We start from the raw sequence: 18,770 nt of genomic DNA, 5'->3' as shown, positions 1-18,770 counted from the left end.
GGGATGCCGTACAGAACCAAGCCGAGCTTGGGGGCTATAAGGAATGGGCACGACAAACAACTTAGTGGCCGAGGTACACGACATCACCGATATAAAAGTTCGCCTTAGTCCTGTCCACACCAAGGCAAGCTTGGGGGCTATAATACGTAACCTTAACCTCGGCCACCCGGAAAGCTCAGAAAAAATCAATAAATCCAGAGCCGAATATTTGAAACAAGAGAAGTAGTCAGCGAAATCTTATCCTCCGAAACAGAACACAGTAACTGACCGAGAATCATGGCACAATATGCAACTAACGAGTATAACACCATCTATAAAGCAGAGCACATAACCTCGGCTAAAATCAGGTTCGATTCTCAGTCTTCATATTTACTTGATACACTCACTAGAGATTATTATTGACTTGAGCGTCAGAGTATCTTTTGCAGGTATTCCCGCCGCGGTGTTCGATCCTGGCCGACGTATAGCTCTTCTTCTCTGATAGCAGTCTACTCGGAATTGCTAAAGCTCGGCTACCCTAGTACACAGACGAATCAGTTAGTATTAAATCTAATCAATGATCTAAATTAATCATCTAGAACATTTATTACAAATATCTATCCTATCACATTTTTCTTAAAACTTCTAGATTATTTCATACTCTTATTCATATTTTTATATATATTTATATTATTCTACATTATTCCATGACTTTCCAAAATCTTCTAAAATCTTTTAGAATTTTTTAAATTTTTCTAAAACATTCTAAAATATTCTAAAATTATTTACAACATTTTTAAATATTTCAAAAAATTATACAAATACAATTAAATCTAACATTTTAAAATTTACCGTACTCTAAAGTTTCGATGACAATCACATTCGTAACTCAATGCAACTGAAGCTGGGAAAGTTGGGTTCTTATTTTATTTTATTATTATTATTTTTCTTTCTACTATCTCTAAGTGGACGGTATTTGATAATGCGCCATACACATATGTTTCCTATTGTTTGTCAAGTGGTGGCATCTATTCTAATCCAAGGATGCAAGTTGTAACATATAATAATATAATATAGCTATAAATCCACTTGCCCAACCTTTGTTCCTTTAGATATGAATCAAACAAAATGTCACTAATCACTTTTTGTTAGCTTTATTTGGTTTAGATTACATATTTAACTAATTTTCTTAACTAAAGAATGGAATTCAAATTCGTTTATTTAGTAAAAAGAATAATGCTTAAAAGTGTCCAAAAAATAAAAATTCTAACCAAACATGACTCTTTAAATAATAACAATAAAAAATTAGCACAACAATAATGAGCAAAAAAGAAAGTAGGATATGATCATCTTAAATTTTTAAAGATTACTATATAATAAGTTAAATAAACCAACATTTTTCAGATCTATTTGTATTATATCTAAACCAACGCTAACCAATTTTCTAGTCTTTTCACTAAAAGTATTGGCTTCTAACAATATATTTATATTTACGCATGACCAAATCATTTTAGCAAATTTAATTAAATTAGTTCAATAACTTAAGAATTGGTAATTTAGAATTTTAGTTGAAAAAAGAAGAAAAAAATATATAAAAAATTTAATTAAACTTAATTACAAAAATAGTTTATTTGTCTAACATTTTTCTTATATTTTTGTAGTACAAGAGTGAAGATATAAAAATAAAAGAGGAGAAGATATGATACTTTTTATTTTGATATTGGATTGACAATAATATTTTTTTGAATTATAGAAAATTAGGATGTTAATCTCAAATATAATAATTTAATTTGGAGTAAAGACATCAGACCTTCTAATTTCTAAAAGGAATAAAAATAATTGGATGATAAAATAAAAAAATTAGACATTTTAATTTTTAAATCAAACCGTTCAATTTCTATTTCAAAAAATTTAAAAATTTAAAAATACATCAGATTCTCTAATTTGTACTTTTTCACAAATTTAAAAAGGTTTAATTACTCTGTTAGTTTTTATAGTTTCGCGAAATTTTCAATTAGATTTCTATGTTTTTTTTCTTTTTAATTGAGTCCTTGCACCAAATTTTATTTTTAATTAAGTCTTTATATTTTTTTTTCTTTTTATTTGAGTCCCTGCACCAATTTTTTTTCTTAATTGGTTCCCTATATAATTAAACCAATTACTGTTAAGAGGAACCTAATTGAAAAAAAAATTGGTACAAAAACCTAATTAAAAAAAAATATAGAGATTTAATTAAAAATTTTGTAAAAAGATAGAGATCTATAGAATAATTAAACCATTTAAAAAAATAAAAAATTACCATGTTTGAGAATATTACTCGTCTCACTTCCATTAAAAAAAGAAAAAAAAAAGAAAAAAAAAAAGCAAATATAAGAAGAGGGGGGTTGAGTGTCGGTTGGTTGAGTGAGTGCAGATTAGTTTTTGTAAGGAATCTAATTTTGTGAGTAGCAGAGCTTCCTAAGCTTATCCCTTCTTTCCTTCTCTTCACTTCACTGTGCACCCTACAAACAACAACATCAAGACATGGAGAGTGAATATATTAGGATGCATCATAATAGGCATCAGCCTCAGCCTCAGCAGTGCAGTTCTGCTCTGGTGAAGCACATCAAGGCGCCTGCTCCTGTGGTGTGGTCGCTGGTTCGAAGATTCGACGAGCCGCAGAAGTATAAACCTTTTGTTAGCAGGTGTACCGTACACCCACAAGGTCAAGGGGACCTTGCTGTTGGTTCCCTCAGACAAGTCAACGTTAAATCCGGCCTCCCTGCCACCACCAGCACCGAGCGCTTGGAACAACTCGACGATCACCAACGTATTCTTGGTGTCACCATCGTTGGTGGTGACCATAGACTCAACGTATATTCACTATTCCTATTACTTACTTGTTCCATCATCATACCCTGAACCAATGCTAACCTCTTCATCTTTGTTTTCTGGAATTTGCAGAACTACTCCTCCCTGATTACTGTCCATCCGGAGGTCATCGAGGGAAGACCGGGAACAATGGTGATAGAATCCTTCGTCGTCGATGTGCCAGATGGGAACACCGTTGATGAGACTTGTTACTTTGTGGAGGCTCTCATCAGGTGCAACCTAAGCTCCTTAGCTACGGTTTCTGAGAGGATGGCTATGCAGGATTACGATCATCTCATCAACCAATGAGGCTATTTTGGTACCCGGCTTTGTACAGTTCATGATCATCCCAATTCATGAGTTGGACGAGATTTTCTAGTAGGCGTTGTGATCGGAGTAGCTACTAGCTAGTTGGTTTTCTCTGCTATGTTCTTGCTGCTTTTAGTGAATGGTGGTGTGGTGTGTGTTACTTTGTAAATATTTTTGTTGGGAGTGAAAAACACACTCTGCAGTCTTCAATGTTTCGTATCTGTGGCTAGAGGATAGCAGGAGATAGTGTATTGAACCTTGCTGGTTGCTGCTTTTGTATGAGTATTGTAGTTTATGTAAGATATCTGGTTATCTATTATACATTTTCCTTGCTTTGGATTTTATGTTTAGAACACCAAAGTTTGATTCTGCTCTTGTAGAATTTAGTTCTTCTCTTCATGGATTACACTTTTGCCTATTGAAGTATAGTATCATAATTCATAATCAATAGTCCTATGAGTTCTACCTAAGCAAAAGACAAAAAGAATTGATTCATAATACTAGGGTGGAAGGTGGATAACTGATGGGACTAAAGTAATTATCATATTTACCTTCAAAAAAGATCCCAAGGGAAATGTAAATAGGCAAATCTCATGAATCTACCTTTAAATCTTCATCCACACATTTGGATACATTAAGCTTACGCAGTTTGGAACCGGATACTCCACAATTCGTCAGCAGCTGCGACAGATCTCACCACCAAAATGCATTTTATTCCTCGGTTAAATATCACACATGGTCATTCTTGAAATTGCATCATAAAAAGAAAGAAAACACTAGTAAATCTTTTGCTTAATATGAATCAACCTTAAAAAAAATATAGTTGCCTTTTATCAAGGTTCGAGGGTCTTCATGTTGCATTAATCAGAAATGTGAACATGCACACAAGAGCAACAAAGGATTCTTAATCCGGAATTTGCCACCTGAAGACCAAGAACAACATATTGATTTGGAAAGACTCATGTTGAAATCCATTGAAAGTTCAACCTCCTCTTGGCGAGAAGAGTGCATGACAGTTACCAAAGTAAATCATATAAGCAACATGAAAGTTGTTCGTAGCCCCTTCAAAGACATCCAACTAAACCTGCCTTGCCATTTTACGGTGAAGACTACACTAGGCAGTGCAGGAACTTGGAAGCCTTTGAGGGAGAGCGAACAACCAATTTGCTCAAGATCATATCCTGAAACTTTTTTTTAACTCAGGCTACCTGCATGAAGTTGAGTACATCATCAATAGAGGCATGCCTCTATGCAAGGGTATATATGGTCACACACACACCACACGCACCCCTTCTTGTTTTGTGTGAATGTTTCAAGTGATTTGCGTGGGGGAAAAAGCAGTCATAGATGTCCAACACATAAATTTCAATGAAAGTCAACTCTATAAACTATCCATCAATTACAAAAAGATTGTAGAAAGTAGCATAAATTGAAGAGCACTCATAAAAGATTGTAAATAATACAACCTGCCGCATGGATCTTCAACCTAAAATGCTAGGTAAGTTTTAAGATTTTCATGTGGCAAGACCATTGCATTGTATATATAGATTTTGATATGGTGCTGGAAATTTTACACAAACGATTCCCTGCTATATATATAATTCTCTTCACGGCCTAAAACAACGAAACTCTAGGGCTGTGAAGGGATAGGAGATGTTGGAGGCTTGAAATCAGGATACTGCAATTCAAAAAGAGAAAGAAGGGAGGATAAGCATATATATAGAAAATTATATTAACAATCTCCTAATTCATTAATTATTTTAGGAACAAGGTAGTACAAAATTTCTCATCAAAACCATGGACACAAAAGCTAAAAGTTATACTATACAGGACTAAAACTTCCATGCTAAAAGCTTCAAACTTCGACAGAAATCATAGAAATAGGCAGAGATAAAAGAACTATGTATATTGGTAACAGTCAAAGGAAGTTAAAAGTTTATGAAGCATGGAAGTTGGGACATACACTTGGGTATGGTGAAAGGGGCCTTGGTGTTGCTGGAGGTACTTGTGCCTTAACTTTGGCCAAATTTATTTCAGGAGCAGGTGCTGCTACTGCCTCTACTTTGGACTCGGATATAGTGTCTGGAGGAGTAGCTTCTGCTGTCTGTAAATTGGGCTGTAAAGGGGTGGGAGATGTTGGAGGCTACAAATCAGGATACTGCAAAGCAGAGAAGGAAAAAAGGGCAACACTGATGAACATGAAGAACAACAAGCATATGTAAAGAAAATTGGCAATGGTTATGGTTAGTTACCAAACAAAATCATAAATGGAAGATCAGTTCCGAGAAAATTGGCTGCTATAAGTAAATCTAACCAATACAGAAGTGAAAATTTTATGAAGCAATGAAGTTGAGAGTTGAGACATACACTGGTGTATGGTGAAAGGGGTGTTGGAGACTTGGAGTCCCTGGAACCAATTGTGCCTTAACTTCAGCCAAATTTATTTCTGGAGCAAGGGTGCTACTGTGTATACTTTGGACTCATATAGTGTCAGGAGTAGCTTCTGCTTTCTGTACAGTCATATCTGCCATAGTAGGCTCTGGGGCTTGTTCTGATGGTGCAGGGAGAACCTTATTGTTGGTGCAAGTAGGTAGAAAAGCCTTTCCAATTTGCTAATGTTCACAACCATACAAGAACAACAGGATGTGAAGCGGGCAGAAATGAGATTTGCATTAAGCAGTGCTTTAGAAGTAGCTATACTATAGTGTTTTAGAAGTACCTTTATTTCATCACCAAGCTCCTCAGGGGAAATCTTGGTGTTCAAGAATTCATTGATCTGTTGTAGTGTTTGCTTTCGTTCCTGTCATATAAAATAAAATAACATATATGGTATGCCTCATGTACAAACATACATTGTATCCATAGACAATTTGATGACTCCACTGTACTTACCTCAGCATATAGAAGCTCCCTGCTAGCAAACTGAATAATTGCAGCTGATCCTAAAAGTTGGAGAAATGTTTCTATCTGAACAGTATAGATAGAATAACAGAATCAACAATAAGTTCTACATCGGTGTAGATATGTCGGAATATAATTTTTCTTGAGAAAAAGAGAGAGAAATAGCATGTAAAGTCAAGTCAACCTCAGTAAAAGCTAATGCACCGAGTCTGGTAGCTGCAGCAATCCCAAGAGTAACAGCCAAAATATGTTATGAACATCAAAATCTAGTATTTCCATATGATAATTTTGTCCTCAAATCCAATGAACCAAGTAATATTTTTAATGTAAATAAATTCAATTTCTCAGGCAGGATGGTACAAACATGTTCATAGTGATGAAACAAGTGCTTCTGATCCAGAATCTAGAACAACATTAATATAAACATCGGTACATTTATGAACATTATGCATAAGAATATAGATAAACTCTAATAATATAATGAAAAGTGTATCCATCTAAGACAGCAACATACATTGATAAGTTCCTTTTCTTGCCAGCTTAAATTCTCAATGGAACTAAGCTATCAATATTCATATTATGAGTGTGCATCTAAGTTGAAAATTGAAACTAATATTAGACAAAGAAGAGATACATACTCCAATAGCCTCTGCCAAATTGCCATAATATTCTAAGAATGAACATACTAATAAAAGTGATTATTCTGTTCAGGTCATTATGTCATAGCTTTGTAGCTACCTTCTAGATTCAGCAGCAGCTTGCTACATGACTACATGTAATGGAAAGGGGTTATGTGAAAGGCTGCATCTCATTCTTCCTCTTGGAACAACTGAAACTCAAACAGAGGAAGGGTTACTTAAGTTACATCCAAATAAAAATAAAAAAAAACTTGTCTCCAATTTTCAACATTTCTTGTCACCTTCTGTCAAAGACACTCAAAATTAGTTCATTTTTATTCTCTTTCTGAACTCTATAATTGAATTTACTTAGAGTAAATCAATTATAGGAGGCTTCACAAGCATGAACATCATAAATAGTAAGTGACCGCCACAATCCTGTCCTCAACGAAGCATGACACATTACTATAGTTAATCAATAACCAAGCCAAAATTTTCTGAGATTCTCTCCTCTTCAACATTGTATATTTATATGTATTAAAATAGAGCAAGGAGGGCGCAATGGTGGAAAGAGAAAACACCTCGATCATTGAGGGATTAAAAACGTCTTACATATATTAATTGTCATCACTACACGGGCAAAATCAAGAAAATGAAAACTTAGAATTGTGGAGTGGATTCAACACTCCAACAAAAACACCCTTTAAAGTTTAAACCCATACGACAAGATTTTGCCTTATAACACTTGTAATGCAATGAATTGTTAATCTGAATTCTGAAAAAAAAGCAGTCATAGATGTCCAACATGCAAATTTCAACGAGAAATCAATAGAAAGAATTCACGGAAAAGTGGATATCACCCTGTTGAACATATAACCATGTCTAAGAAGTATCAATCCATTATACAGTACAGCAGGTGGTAGGCTATACAAAAAATCTCTAGTATTGGTCTGGAGTCTGGACATAACATCAACTGCTATTATTGCTTACAGACAAGAACTGTAAATGGACAATGAAGAATACTCATTAGTAAGAGAAAGCATCATATGTGTCCAAGGTAGACAAGTCAAATTCTTGGCGTACAACATTGATCACAAAATCATCCAGCTAATCCAAAGTTAAAGCCAGATGCTGTCTTGCATAAAAGATTCCAGCTTGAAAGATCTAGAAAGACTACCACCGTTCTCTGGGACGACCGTCAGGGAACACAGGAGCAAGGACTTTTTTGTCATTTGCCGTTGAATCTTCAGCTTGTTTAATCGTCTTTCCTTGTGAAATCTCCAATATTCCATCATCCTCATCAAAATCAGGTGGTGTATCATCGTCGTCGTCATCGTCATCATTGCTCCAGTCATCGTCTTGGCCATCATTGTCTTCTTCAAATCCATCATCACTCATAAAACTATCAAGATCTGACCAGTGTTCTTCCTCTTCACCACTTTCATCTTCTCTGGTAGTGCCAGCTGTGTCTTCCATACCATCTCCAACCCTTCTGGAAGCACCTCGCTTGGGAAATCGTGGAACATTAACCAGAGAGCGAAGCTTTTCCTTTATTAGCAACAGACGATCCTTGTCTACCAACTGCGAATCACGATAACCTTCCCTCAGAAACACAGAATCCCTGTCTCCTTTCAAGGAGACATAAAACATATCAGGATGCCTTATCAACATCCCCCTCAGTTGCTGAGAGAATCTGAACTCCTCTCGAAAATGAGTAAGGTGATCAATGAGGGTTCGCTTCTCAAGAGTGAGGCTCAATATCTCATGTACAACACCACAAGCATGCTTCTCTTTCTCTGGTGTTCCTGGTTTAATCTCTGAGAAATCCGAGTATGGCGATATATAAGGTATATCTCTGAAACGCATGATCTTCCTCATCTCACCCTTAGAAAGATTAAGACCTTTAGGAAGCTTGACCCTGTTGAACTTGAGAGGTCTATCTATGATCAAATTCTGCTCTTCCAATTCCCGAATCCGATTTTCCTCTGCAGATAGCTCAGCTGCAGAAACTGCAAGCTCAGGATCCCAATGTGTCAACTCCAGAGCAGGGCCTCTCTCGGTTGCAACAACTTTGAAGTACTGCGGGTACCTGTGACAAACGGTGTCGCGGAATTCTTGTGGGAGACCCAAATCAGTCTTGAGATGAGCTATCTTCTCCAACAATATCCGCCTTTCGAGCGACATCATCAACAGTTTCCTCAGCTTTGTAATAACCAAATCCTCCATCTCATTCCTAACCTTCAACTCTTCAAAATAAAGCCTTTCAGCCTCTGGTGTCATCCTGAACTTGAGAGAGTAAACCCCTTCTTCCATAATCTCAAACACCGCAGGGAATTTCTTCAACAAAGCAATAAGCCGCCTCCTCTTATCCAGACCCAAATCCCTTCGGAACTTACCAAGCTGCTTAAGCGACATGATGCGGTTGGGTTGACTCACCAAAATCTTCCTTATCTTGAGAACAAACTTGAGCTTCTTGTCCCTCTGAATCACATTATCAAAGGGAAGCTCTTTCCTTCTCTTCACAGCTGCCCTTATTGGCCCAAAGGGCGAGGGGGCATGCACCTTTCTAATGCTATTAACATTTGCCGGTAACACAACCGAATTCAAATCCCTACCCCAAAATTGAGACTTTTGGAGGGAACAACACGGTTTGGCGGAAAGGTTTGAGTTTTGCCGGAAAGGAAGTTGATTTGAAATAAACAAGGGTAAAGAAGCGTGTGATGAAGAGAATTTGGATAACGGGAGCAAGAATTTAGGGTCCATCACCATGTGATGTAGCTGCTACCAACCTTACTCACTTCACATAACCCTAAACAAAGGAACAAAATCTGAGTACAGCAACAAAATCTCAGAAACAAAAATTCAATGAACAATAAGCAACGATTACAAAATCTCTCAATCACCTATTAGCAATCCCTCAATCACATAAACAACACTAAATACTACAACAGATTCACAGTAAAAAAAGAAATTTAACAGGTGTAAATGACAATCCATATGTTGATAATTTCATATATATATATAAGACAGTAAGAGAACAGGGAAGAGCTTCCGACAGGGACTTGAACCTGAAAGAAGTGTGTGGCATTGGACAGCTTCAGGCGGGGCTTGCTGCGAGCGACGGGAGGAGACAAAGGAGCGATCGCCGACGCGGGAGGAACGAGTTTCAGCCCCAGCGGAGAGCTTCAGAAGACGATTCTGCCTCTGACGAGCTTGCTGGACGGCGACGAAGACGATTCTCCTCTGACGCGACGAAGACGGCGACGATTCTGCGTCTGACGATTCTCCTCAGGCGCGCGACAACGACGTTCTCCTCGGCTGGGGGTCAGGAGCGCGATGACGACGTTCTGCTCGGGCTGGGTGTCAGGCGCGCGACGACGATTCTGCGGTGACCTGGAGAGTGGGAGGGGGTAGCGGATAGAGGGGAGGAGCGTGGCGGTGAGAGGGGAGGAGGGTGGCGGACGACGGTGAGAGGAGAGGTGGAGAAAATCTGAAATTTGGGTTTCAATTTTGAGAGGAGAGAATCTGAGATGAGAGGGAGGGACGGCAAAGAGAAGGGTTAGGGATTTAGGGTTTTTCAAAACTAGTATATATAATAGTGGTATTTTAGTCATTTCGTATATACGGGTACTGTATGGATGGATACACACGGGGCGGGGACCCGCCCATTTATTTCTCGCGTCCCCGTCTCCCGTTCCCGCGGTAGAAAATCCTCCCCATATCCGTCCGGGCGGGACGCGGGTACCCGGCCCGCCAGGGAAATTGCCAAGCCTAGACACAGAGGCCAGTATGTGTGGCCGTGTGGGTGTGGGTGGGTGTGGCTGAGCTTTGCAATCGACTGGAAGTTCAAAATGGCGAAGAAGCGAGATCAGCGATCCGGCCCGAGTTCGGGTCGCCGTGAAAACCGAATCCACTCATCTTCCAGGCAACTCGAGCGAGCTAATTCAGCTCCTGATGGCAGCAAACTAGTAATCTTGTTCTTGTTCTTCTTCTTCGTGTCCTCCGTCATTGCCGTGGTCGTTTACCGCTTGAGAGAATCTTCTTCTTCTTCTTCTTCTTCTTCTTCTTCTTCTTCTTCTTCGCATAAGGGATCATATGTTTATTCACGAGGCCTCGTCACAGCGGATGTCAACTACCGCGATGTTCTCTCTGTGAGTATCCTTTTCGCCCAAAACTACACTGTTTCTGTTTGGCTGCCGAGAAAGCATTCACATGTAATTGCGATTTGTGAATGAATCAGGAGAACTCCAGAGCGTCGCAAAATATTTCTCAGCGCCATTATACTTATCCCGTGCTTGCTTACATTACTCCCTGGTATTACCATTTTCTTTCACGAATCTGTCTGCTATATAGTGAGTTCTTTTCCATGTCATTCTGCATTCTGAATCTTAAATATCACAGGAATTCTCATGGTTATGAAATGGCCAAAAGGTTCAACTCTAAGTTTACGCATTTATCGCCTGTCTGGTATGAATTAAAGAGGTATGCACCTCTGTCCTAAATAACTTTACTCAAGAAATGTAATTTTGCAACTTCCACTAAATTTCTATCAGCTTTAGAGTGTGGCCTCTGTTATTCAAATCGCACGCTGATCTGGCACGCCTTCCTTCCTTTGAGGAATAGCATAACCAGGGTCGATTTGAACTGACATTAACCTGAAGTATCATGAAAATGTTTTCCATCTGAAAAGATATTTTTTATTGATGATTGAATCAGTGAGTTATTGCTCTGGCTTGAACAATAAGTTTCTCCTTCTAACTAACAACTGACTAACTAACTATCACATACACTGCCTGCCTGGCATAACTAACAGTAACTGATTCTAAACCAATTCTAACTAACTATCATCCAGCTCATCAACTTTCTTACTCAATCTTTCACCATCCTTGTTAATATATTTATTTTCTGCGCGACATCGAAATTTTAGTGGATAATACCTGATGGTAAATCCTGGGATTCCTAGTGAGATTTTTCTTTTTGGATATTGTTTTATGATTTTGCTTCATCAGTTGTTATTGCCAGCGAACAGACTAATTTGATTCTGGAGGGGAGACATAATGTTGACAGAGGATGGATCTCAGATCTTAAAAAGGCGGGAGAAGCTTTGGTACAGTTAACTATTTCTCTACACTTTGAATCTTATACTTTTTTAGCTGCTCTAAACTATTCTTGTGCCCTTATTTGTAGTGGGCTTCACTTATCCTTCCTTTATTTTCTGTTTTGTGTAGATCTTGCCAAGAGTTGTTCTGGAAGCATCTCCAGCAGAATTGCTGAAGAAGAAACAAAGGAACAAAGCTATTAATATCATAGTAACAGAGTGCAAGTAAGCTTTGATTGATTCTATAGAGTATAGATATATATCTTGAGCAAGGTTCTGATTGTTCCCAGACAAAATATATCTTTACTAATAATTTCTCATTTGTAATTCTATTATTCATTTTTACCTAAACGTTGTTTATCAGAAGTTGCCAATGGCAGCAAATATTCTGCATTCCAGATCTATGTATAAAACACTTCCTTCCATGATACATTTTCTCATTTCTGTATTTTTTCATGTGAATGATGTGCTTATGTAGAGAAATGGGATATGATGGTATTGTCTTGGAATCATGGTCAAGGTGGGCAGCCTATGGTATCTTGCATGATCCAAGCATACGGAATTTGGTGAGAATTTGCTGCTTGTCTTTTTTTTTTTTTTTCTTTTTTAGATACTTTTGATACAGCTAAGCTGTGATTTGGAACTTGCCCATAATTCAGCTTATTCTTGCTCAATGCTCATTGTATGATTGTCAATATGGCACTTCTTCTTTTGCAAGCACAGGCACTGCAGTTTGTAAAACAGCTTGGAGAGACACTGCATTCTACAAGCTCGCACAGAAATAATGAGCAGCGGCTGCAGTTGATATATGTTATAGGTCCACCATCTTCTGAGAGGCTGCAAGAGCATGACTTTGGTCCAAAAGATCTTGAGACTCTAAGTGAAGCTGTAGATGGATTCTCGTTAATGACATATGACTTCTCGAATCCTCATAACCCAGGACCTAATGCACCATTGAAGTGGATTCAATTTGTTCTACGGCTGCTGCTTGGCAACTCCGGCAGTAGATCAAATAGCCTTGCCTCCAAGATACTTCTAGGCATCAACTTCTATGGAAATGATTTCTCCCTTTCAAGGGGTAAATTCCTCTCTCTTTTCTCTGTTTAGTTTCGTTATGTCACCATTTTGATTGTTCCATACATCATTGCATGAGTGGCATTGATTCTATTTGATAGTTTAAGACAATCTATATAAGGATTCTCTTTTCCTTTTTTACTTTATGTGAGAACTTTTTGTTAAAATGTGAAATTACAGATTCAGGTGGGGGTGGCGGAGCAATTATTGGAAGGGATTACCTCGCGCTGTTGGAAAAGCACAGGCCTGATTTACAGTGGGATAAGAACAGTGGGGAACATTTTTTCTTTTACGCTGATGACAGAGATATCAGGCATGCCGTATTTTACCCATCTTTGAAGTCAATTTCTTTGCGGTTAGAGGAAGCACGTTCATGGGGTTGTGGTATCTCCATCTGGGAAATTGGTCAAGGTTTGGATTATTTTTTTGACCTTCTGTAAGAGTCCATGTATGCCTAATACTTGTGTTCAGGTTTAATCGTTTATTCAGAGTTAATAGGTAGCTGTTACTGTTAGTTCTGTAGATTAGAACCTACTTCAATGCATGTTCTAGTATTCAAAATTACAAGACTATCCTTTTTAAATTGTACTTAAATTGGCCAAATATCTTTTTTCAATTATTACATTTATTGAAACTCTACGGGCGAAATATGCGATACCCTAAATTCGTAAAACTGATATGGCCGTGTGGGAACTGGGAACATGCCCCAAAGTCCAAACTTAAAGTGTAAATCGATTTATATAACACCTTTCAAGGTCAAGCAAATTGAAAAACATAAAAAAGAAGATAACTCGATATGAAATTAAGTTGTAGGAAGTCCTGAAAAATTATTTGATCCTGGAACAAAAGTTTTACTTAAACCTACTTTATGCCAGGTAGTATTAATCTTAATATTCTCCAGCACTAATGTTAGACTATTAATTAGCAACAGAATCACAGATGCAAAAAAAGAAAAACTTATTGGGTCTTGGGGTTACTTTTGGTGGCTTTTTTTCCCAATATGCTACCGTAATGTTATTTAAGGTACAACAGCACTGAGTCTCTTGATTTTACCAGTGCCGTACGCTAAAAGATTCACACTGCTTTCCCGTTCTGTTATAGAGCTTTCTTGCTGTTCTTCAGACCACAAAAATTCACTTCACAAAGTGATGAACATCACATGAAATATAGATATAAAACGGCTGCAAGTGTAGATCTGACAAGTATTTAACGCTTATCAGTGGTCACTGCTGAAATACAGAATAAGGTGAATCCAATATAGAACTTAACTCTGATGCACGTTCTTGCAAGTCAGCCTTCTTGGCCTGAAGAATGGCTAGCTGTTGGTCAATGATCTCTATCTCCTTGACGGCCTTTTCTAAGGCTCGAGAAGGAGCATCCGCTGGAGGAGAAACAATCTGCATCTTGTACTTGTTGAGCCATGTTATGTCAAAAGGAAACATGGAGAGAGCGTCAAAGAAACCCAAGAAACGAGCACAGCCATCCTCCAAAAGAACTCTCAAAGGTGTAGACTCAATATAGTGCAAGAATTCCCATAAGACATAGTAGCCGAAGCTACAGCGCACTGAGGGAAGATCTGTTAAGCGCATGGAGGGCTGAGCGGTCAAGAAGGATGCAAGAAGAGGAACATGCTCAACTTTAAGAATACCTTGCTGTGTCAAGGCAATAAGCTCAGCCTCAAAATTTATCTCACAGCTTTTCCTAACACCTATATTAAAAATAAATGGAAAAGAAGCACATGAGAGGATGTGTGTGTTTATATAACTTGTTATAAGAAGATAACAGAAAGGGAGCAATGAAGAAGGTAGAGACAATAGGGAGGAACCATTACCATTGGAAGCCGACTCAAGCTGTTGGGAGTGCATCTCATTGATAAGAGGGCCCTCTTCTTCAAAATGTGTCTCACAAATCACAGCACTTTCTCCCTCAACTTGGTCCTTGTCAATGCAAGGTTGCTCCTCCTCAGCATGGCATTCTTCATGACCGGAGGCATCCTCTCCAATATTCTTGTCCTATTGCCCTCATCAAGAAGAAAATCGTAATTAACCTAATTGATCCATCTATTTGGGCTTGGACATCAGATATTAATAAACACTTTTATTATTTGCACTTGGTCAACAATTTTTTTTTATCATTGTGGCTAAAAAATAGTGTAAGCCCTGGTTACATCCCTTCTGTTTTTTACAAACCAAAACAACAGAAAGAATGCAAAATAGTGAACCGAAGAGTAAAAATTGCATGCTGTCAAAATTGGTTACCTTCAAGAGTTTTATGACTTCCTTGGAAGCTACCTTTTCAGCTGTCTTCTCATTGTTGGCTTTAGCAGTGTGCTTGCAGGTGATCTCCTTAGCTTTCACTTCTATTGAAACTGTTACGCCATTGCCACATGCCACCCGGGACTTTTTCCTTTGATAGGTTCCTCTTTGGCATAGTTCATGCAACTCCCCAAGTGGTTGAAGCTGTGCCGTTTCAGGTGTAACTAGGGGTTCCAAAAGAGGCCTTATACTTTGGAACACAGCCTCCTTATTGTAGCCTGAATCAACATAAATGGCTCCAGCTAGTGATTCTATAATATCTGCAAGCACCTGTCCAAAATAGAAATATTATTTCATGGAGTTGTATTACAAACAAACAAACAAAATGCCAATTCAGTTCTTTCCATCCACCAAATGCTTCTTTTTGCATATTGGAAAGTTTAGTGATGAAGAGATTTACAAATTTGACAGTAATGTGAATAAGAAGTGTTTGAAATTGTTATGATAGCCCAAAGAGTTAGTGCACTGAATGACAAAAAGCTCACATTAGGGAAACATATGTCCAATTCCCATCCAAAAGTCGATTTTACAGACAACTTCTCAACTTCATTCACGGTTGCTGCAATTCGCTTGTCTAGTTCTTTTGAGTCACGGATTATGTGTTCATGCAGCTTAGCTCTAATGGCTGAAAGTGCAAAGCATTCATTAGTCACAGATATGGTCCTCATGATAGTCAGAAGTTCAGACGACTCGTTGTGATATTCCTTGTAGAAATACTGCGTGATGAGATAGTCCAGCACTGCATCACCAAGAAATTCTAGTCGCTGCAGTGCAAGTTGAGACTTAAAATATTCAGTTACACCAAATGAAAATGAGCAGTGCTGATTCGATAAGAAAAATCATACAATGTTCTTACTTCTTACTAGTACATATAGAAACTTGAAACTTGAAAGTACCTGATAATTTTCTGTGCAGTTGTAAGAACCATCAGTCAGAGCTTCTACTAAAAGGGAAGGTTCTCGGAATATGTAGTTTAATAGGGATTCTAAAAGGGTGACATTTACAAGCTTCTCCGGAGAAACGTTAAGGTGGATCTCATATGGTATAACGTTGGTATCAACCTTAATGCCAATCCAATTCATAAATGATAAAGCTGCTTCTTCACCTCCCAGTCCTGTGCTAACGAAGGTACCAATTAGTGCCGCAACAACATCTGCAACAACCTTGTGCTTCATTTTTCTTTTCATTCCACAAACATATACTCTTGTTCTGCTGGAAATAACCTCTTCTGTCAATGAGAGAAATTTGGAATTATCTCCTGGTATAATCCACTGTTTTGGATTAAAATGTCCTTTTCGAATAAAACCCTGCAACATAAATATAGCCATTGGGATAAAGTTCTAGACCATCTGTGTTACAAACTATTACTATACTCGGAATGCTGATAAAATAAAAGTATTGTCCAAGTTTTATAAAGTAGAGAGTATAGATAACAAACTAGTAAAATGATAACAAAAAGACATTAAGGACAAAACAATACCGGAAGCCTTTGGCTAGAACCAAAGGTAAATAAAGCAGCATTGCAAATGATCTTGTCCCTCATTTGAGTAAGAGAGCCCTCTCGAAGGTTTTGATTGGTCTTAAAAAGCTGTTGAGTAGCTGCATACCTTAAAAAAGAATTACCAAGTGTCCCCAATGACTCGCAATCATAGTCTTCTTGACATTCCTTTGTAGTGATTGCTTTCAATAGCTACAGGGAATAATTCAGATAGTTGAAACAGAAATAATAATAATAATAATAATAATAAAATAAATAAATTATGTAATGGTAATCACCTTGAAGACTGGGATATCCTTTTGCATGCAATTATCCAAAAGCATCTTCTTCAATCCGAAAGCCATGAGCAAGGACTCAAGCCGATGCATGATTGATGGAATAAATGTAAACGAATATATGGTACTAATTGATATTGGTGACATGATTACGGAGCAAACTTCTGGAGGCAGTTCGGCAGGCATCATGCTCGTCGACCCTAAAAATGAACATGCAGGCATGAACATAAGTTGATTTGTTTTCAATCCTAATCTGATAAAGCATGAAAGGGCCAAAGATAGAATTCTAGATATAGAAGATATGAGCAAACTATATGCTAACTATTAAGGGTTAAAGCTAACCTTTCTGCTTCATTTGTCTGCCCTTGTGCAGGTAATTTTTCACCTTAAAAAGACTCCTTGCATCAAGTAGGGTTTGATTTTCAAACTGCAATTGAATACCATAGCTGAAAATATGAAACAAGAATCAAGTTATCTATAGCCCTGAATGGGAAACAAAATAAGCAGATGACTAAGCTATAAAACATACTTACTTGTTTTTGAAGTGTTCCTTGTAAGTAGGAGCTCTCTTACCTCCGTTCCGCAGACGCGAGTTTCCATTCAAGTCCATTATGCCATCAATGATATAAATAGAACCATTGTGGAAAGCTTTGACCACACAATTTTGAAGTTTGCAAGAGCAAACCAATCCGGTTTTGGTCATCACAGGATGAGGATAATACCAGCAGTTACATTGATCTTCAGATAAAAAAGGAACAGAAGAGACAGTCTTCCAATCAATACTTGAATTCGAAAGCCTCTGGTTCAGTGTGGTAGCTGGCAGCAGAAGATAATCAATCTGGGGTTCATCTCCCAAACAGAACTCATCTGAGACATCATCGTTATGCAGAAGGATCCTAAAGAGGGTGGTCTGAAATCTTCTACATCTTTGAACCTGCAGAATCAAAACATTCAAATTCAAATTCAAATCTTCTACAACACAGCTACAAGGAAATGAGAACAAGTAATCCTACCAAATGTGGGCTAAGATGAATGGTTTCTACTTGTCTGAGGCTTAATAACAAGTTTCCCCTTTCAACGCGCATTTCGAATTTTGTGCTTGCAATTTCAGGGTCAAGTTCAGTCCTCAATGCAAGCACAATGTCATGAACCCCTATGGGATCGTCATAATCCTGCTTCAGCTCTATCAAGTAGCAATAGTATGTTACAGTGCAAGCATCTGATGAACAATTCACCAGTTCGGAAGGGATATATGCATCGTTAACTGCAAAATCCAATTAAATATCAATTCTGAACCATAACCAAAATTAATTGCCAAAGTATCAATTTCAAAATAATCAGAGTTACCGAATTCTTCCATGAGAAGTTGTAGTGCAGGATTACAGTTCGAGTAACCTTGTTAAGAGTTGACCAAAGTTTTGACTTTTGAGTCAATGAGAGAAGGTGATCGGAGCCTTAACGAAGAAGCTGTTTGGTGCGTGCTTAGTTGAGTGTGTGTCCGAAGATGGAAAGACAACCGACGATGACTATGACTATGAGGGAGATTTTCTTGTGTTTTGTTTTCTTGGCAACTCCTATTGTGCTCCACACTTGTTGAGAGTTGAGATACACCAAACACACACAATATTGTGATCTCATCTTCACTTTTTATAAGTGTATTAGCTTATTATTTTACTTGACTAATCCTCTAATATGTGAATTATAGTTTTGAATATTGAAAAAAAAAAAAAAACTTGATTTCTTATTTACTAAATACTGGATTTGTTTGGTAAATTCTAAAAAAAATAGAAGATATTTTAGATTCATGTAAAAATATATGTTAAAATATTAATTATATCGATTTCGTTACACATT

The 18,770-nt window shown here is 37.7% G+C and overlaps 4 protein-coding genes and 1 long non-coding RNA gene across 6 annotated transcripts; 2 read left to right on the top strand and 3 right to left on the bottom strand.

Annotated features, from left to right (window-relative positions):
- The first annotated feature begins 2,372 nt into the window (after window positions 1–2,372).
- PYL7 (PYR1-like 7) lies at window positions 2,373–3,517 on the top strand. Its single transcript, XM_016349785.3, has 2 exons — window positions 2,373–2,832; window positions 2,923–3,517. Exons 1-2 carry the CDS (start codon window positions 2,503–2,505, stop codon window positions 3,136–3,138), a joined length of 546 nt encoding a protein of 181 aa, XP_016205271.1. The 5' UTR covers window positions 2,373–2,502; the 3' UTR covers window positions 3,139–3,517.
- Window positions 3,518–5,514: 1,997 nt separating this feature from the next.
- Window positions 5,515–6,155, bottom strand: LOC148554788 (uncharacterized). The gene is made up of 3 exons (XR_015885769.1): window positions 6,031–6,155; window positions 5,858–5,938; window positions 5,515–5,750 (listed from the first exon to the last, which is right to left on the bottom strand). It is a non-coding gene; the product is annotated as an uncharacterized LOC148554788 (long non-coding RNA).
- Window positions 6,156–7,494: 1,339 nt separating this feature from the next.
- Window positions 7,495–10,807, bottom strand: WTF1 (Ubiquitin carboxyl-terminal hydrolase family protein). Of its 2 annotated transcripts, none has more exons than XM_088491962.1 (2): window positions 10,142–10,807; window positions 7,495–9,565 (listed from the first exon to the last, which is right to left on the bottom strand). In XM_088491962.1, exon 2 carries the CDS (start codon window positions 9,423–9,425, stop codon window positions 7,830–7,832), a length of 1,596 nt encoding a protein of 531 aa, XP_088348088.1. In that variant the 5' UTR covers window positions 9,426–9,565; window positions 10,142–10,807; the 3' UTR covers window positions 7,495–7,829. The 2 variants fall into 2 exon arrangements, with proteins under 2 accessions (XP_088348088.1, XP_016205272.1); XM_016349786.3 differs by having other exon boundaries at window positions 7,495–9,465; window positions 9,725–10,217.
- On the top strand, window positions 7,584–13,389 carry LOC107645708 (Glycosyl hydrolase superfamily protein). Its single transcript, XM_016349787.3, has 9 exons — window positions 7,584–9,565; window positions 10,142–10,807; window positions 10,897–10,970; window positions 11,058–11,138; window positions 11,679–11,763; window positions 11,885–11,979; window positions 12,233–12,320; window positions 12,478–12,832; window positions 13,009–13,389. Exons 2-9 carry the CDS (start codon window positions 10,295–10,297, stop codon window positions 13,266–13,268), a joined length of 1,551 nt encoding a protein of 516 aa, XP_016205273.1. The 5' UTR covers window positions 7,584–9,565; window positions 10,142–10,294; the 3' UTR covers window positions 13,269–13,389.
- A 236-nt stretch (window positions 13,390–13,625) lies between these two features.
- On the bottom strand, window positions 13,626–18,538 carry LOC107645709 (endoribonuclease Dicer homolog 2). The gene is made up of 11 exons (XM_016349790.3): window positions 18,264–18,538; window positions 17,930–18,180; window positions 17,450–17,850; window positions 17,259–17,362; window positions 16,920–17,116; window positions 16,624–16,833; window positions 16,040–16,450; window positions 15,629–15,907; window positions 15,087–15,413; window positions 14,660–14,840; window positions 13,626–14,536 (listed from the first exon to the last, which is right to left on the bottom strand). The coding sequence occupies exons 1-11, from the start codon at window positions 18,274–18,276 to the stop codon at window positions 14,052–14,054; spliced, it is 2,859 nt and encodes a 952-aa protein (XP_016205276.1). The 5' UTR covers window positions 18,277–18,538; the 3' UTR covers window positions 13,626–14,051.
- Window positions 18,539–18,770: the final 232 nt, after the last annotated feature.

This window comes from Arachis ipaensis, chromosome B6, assembly GCF_059453495.1.
Source record: "Arachis ipaensis isolate K30076 ecotype BB chromosome B6, ASM5945349v1, whole genome shotgun sequence".
Classification (NCBI taxonomy): domain Eukaryota; kingdom Viridiplantae; phylum Streptophyta; class Magnoliopsida; order Fabales; family Fabaceae; genus Arachis; species Arachis ipaensis.
The sequence above is the reverse complement of the archived record's forward strand: the minus strand, read 5'-3'. Positions and strand labels throughout refer to the sequence as shown.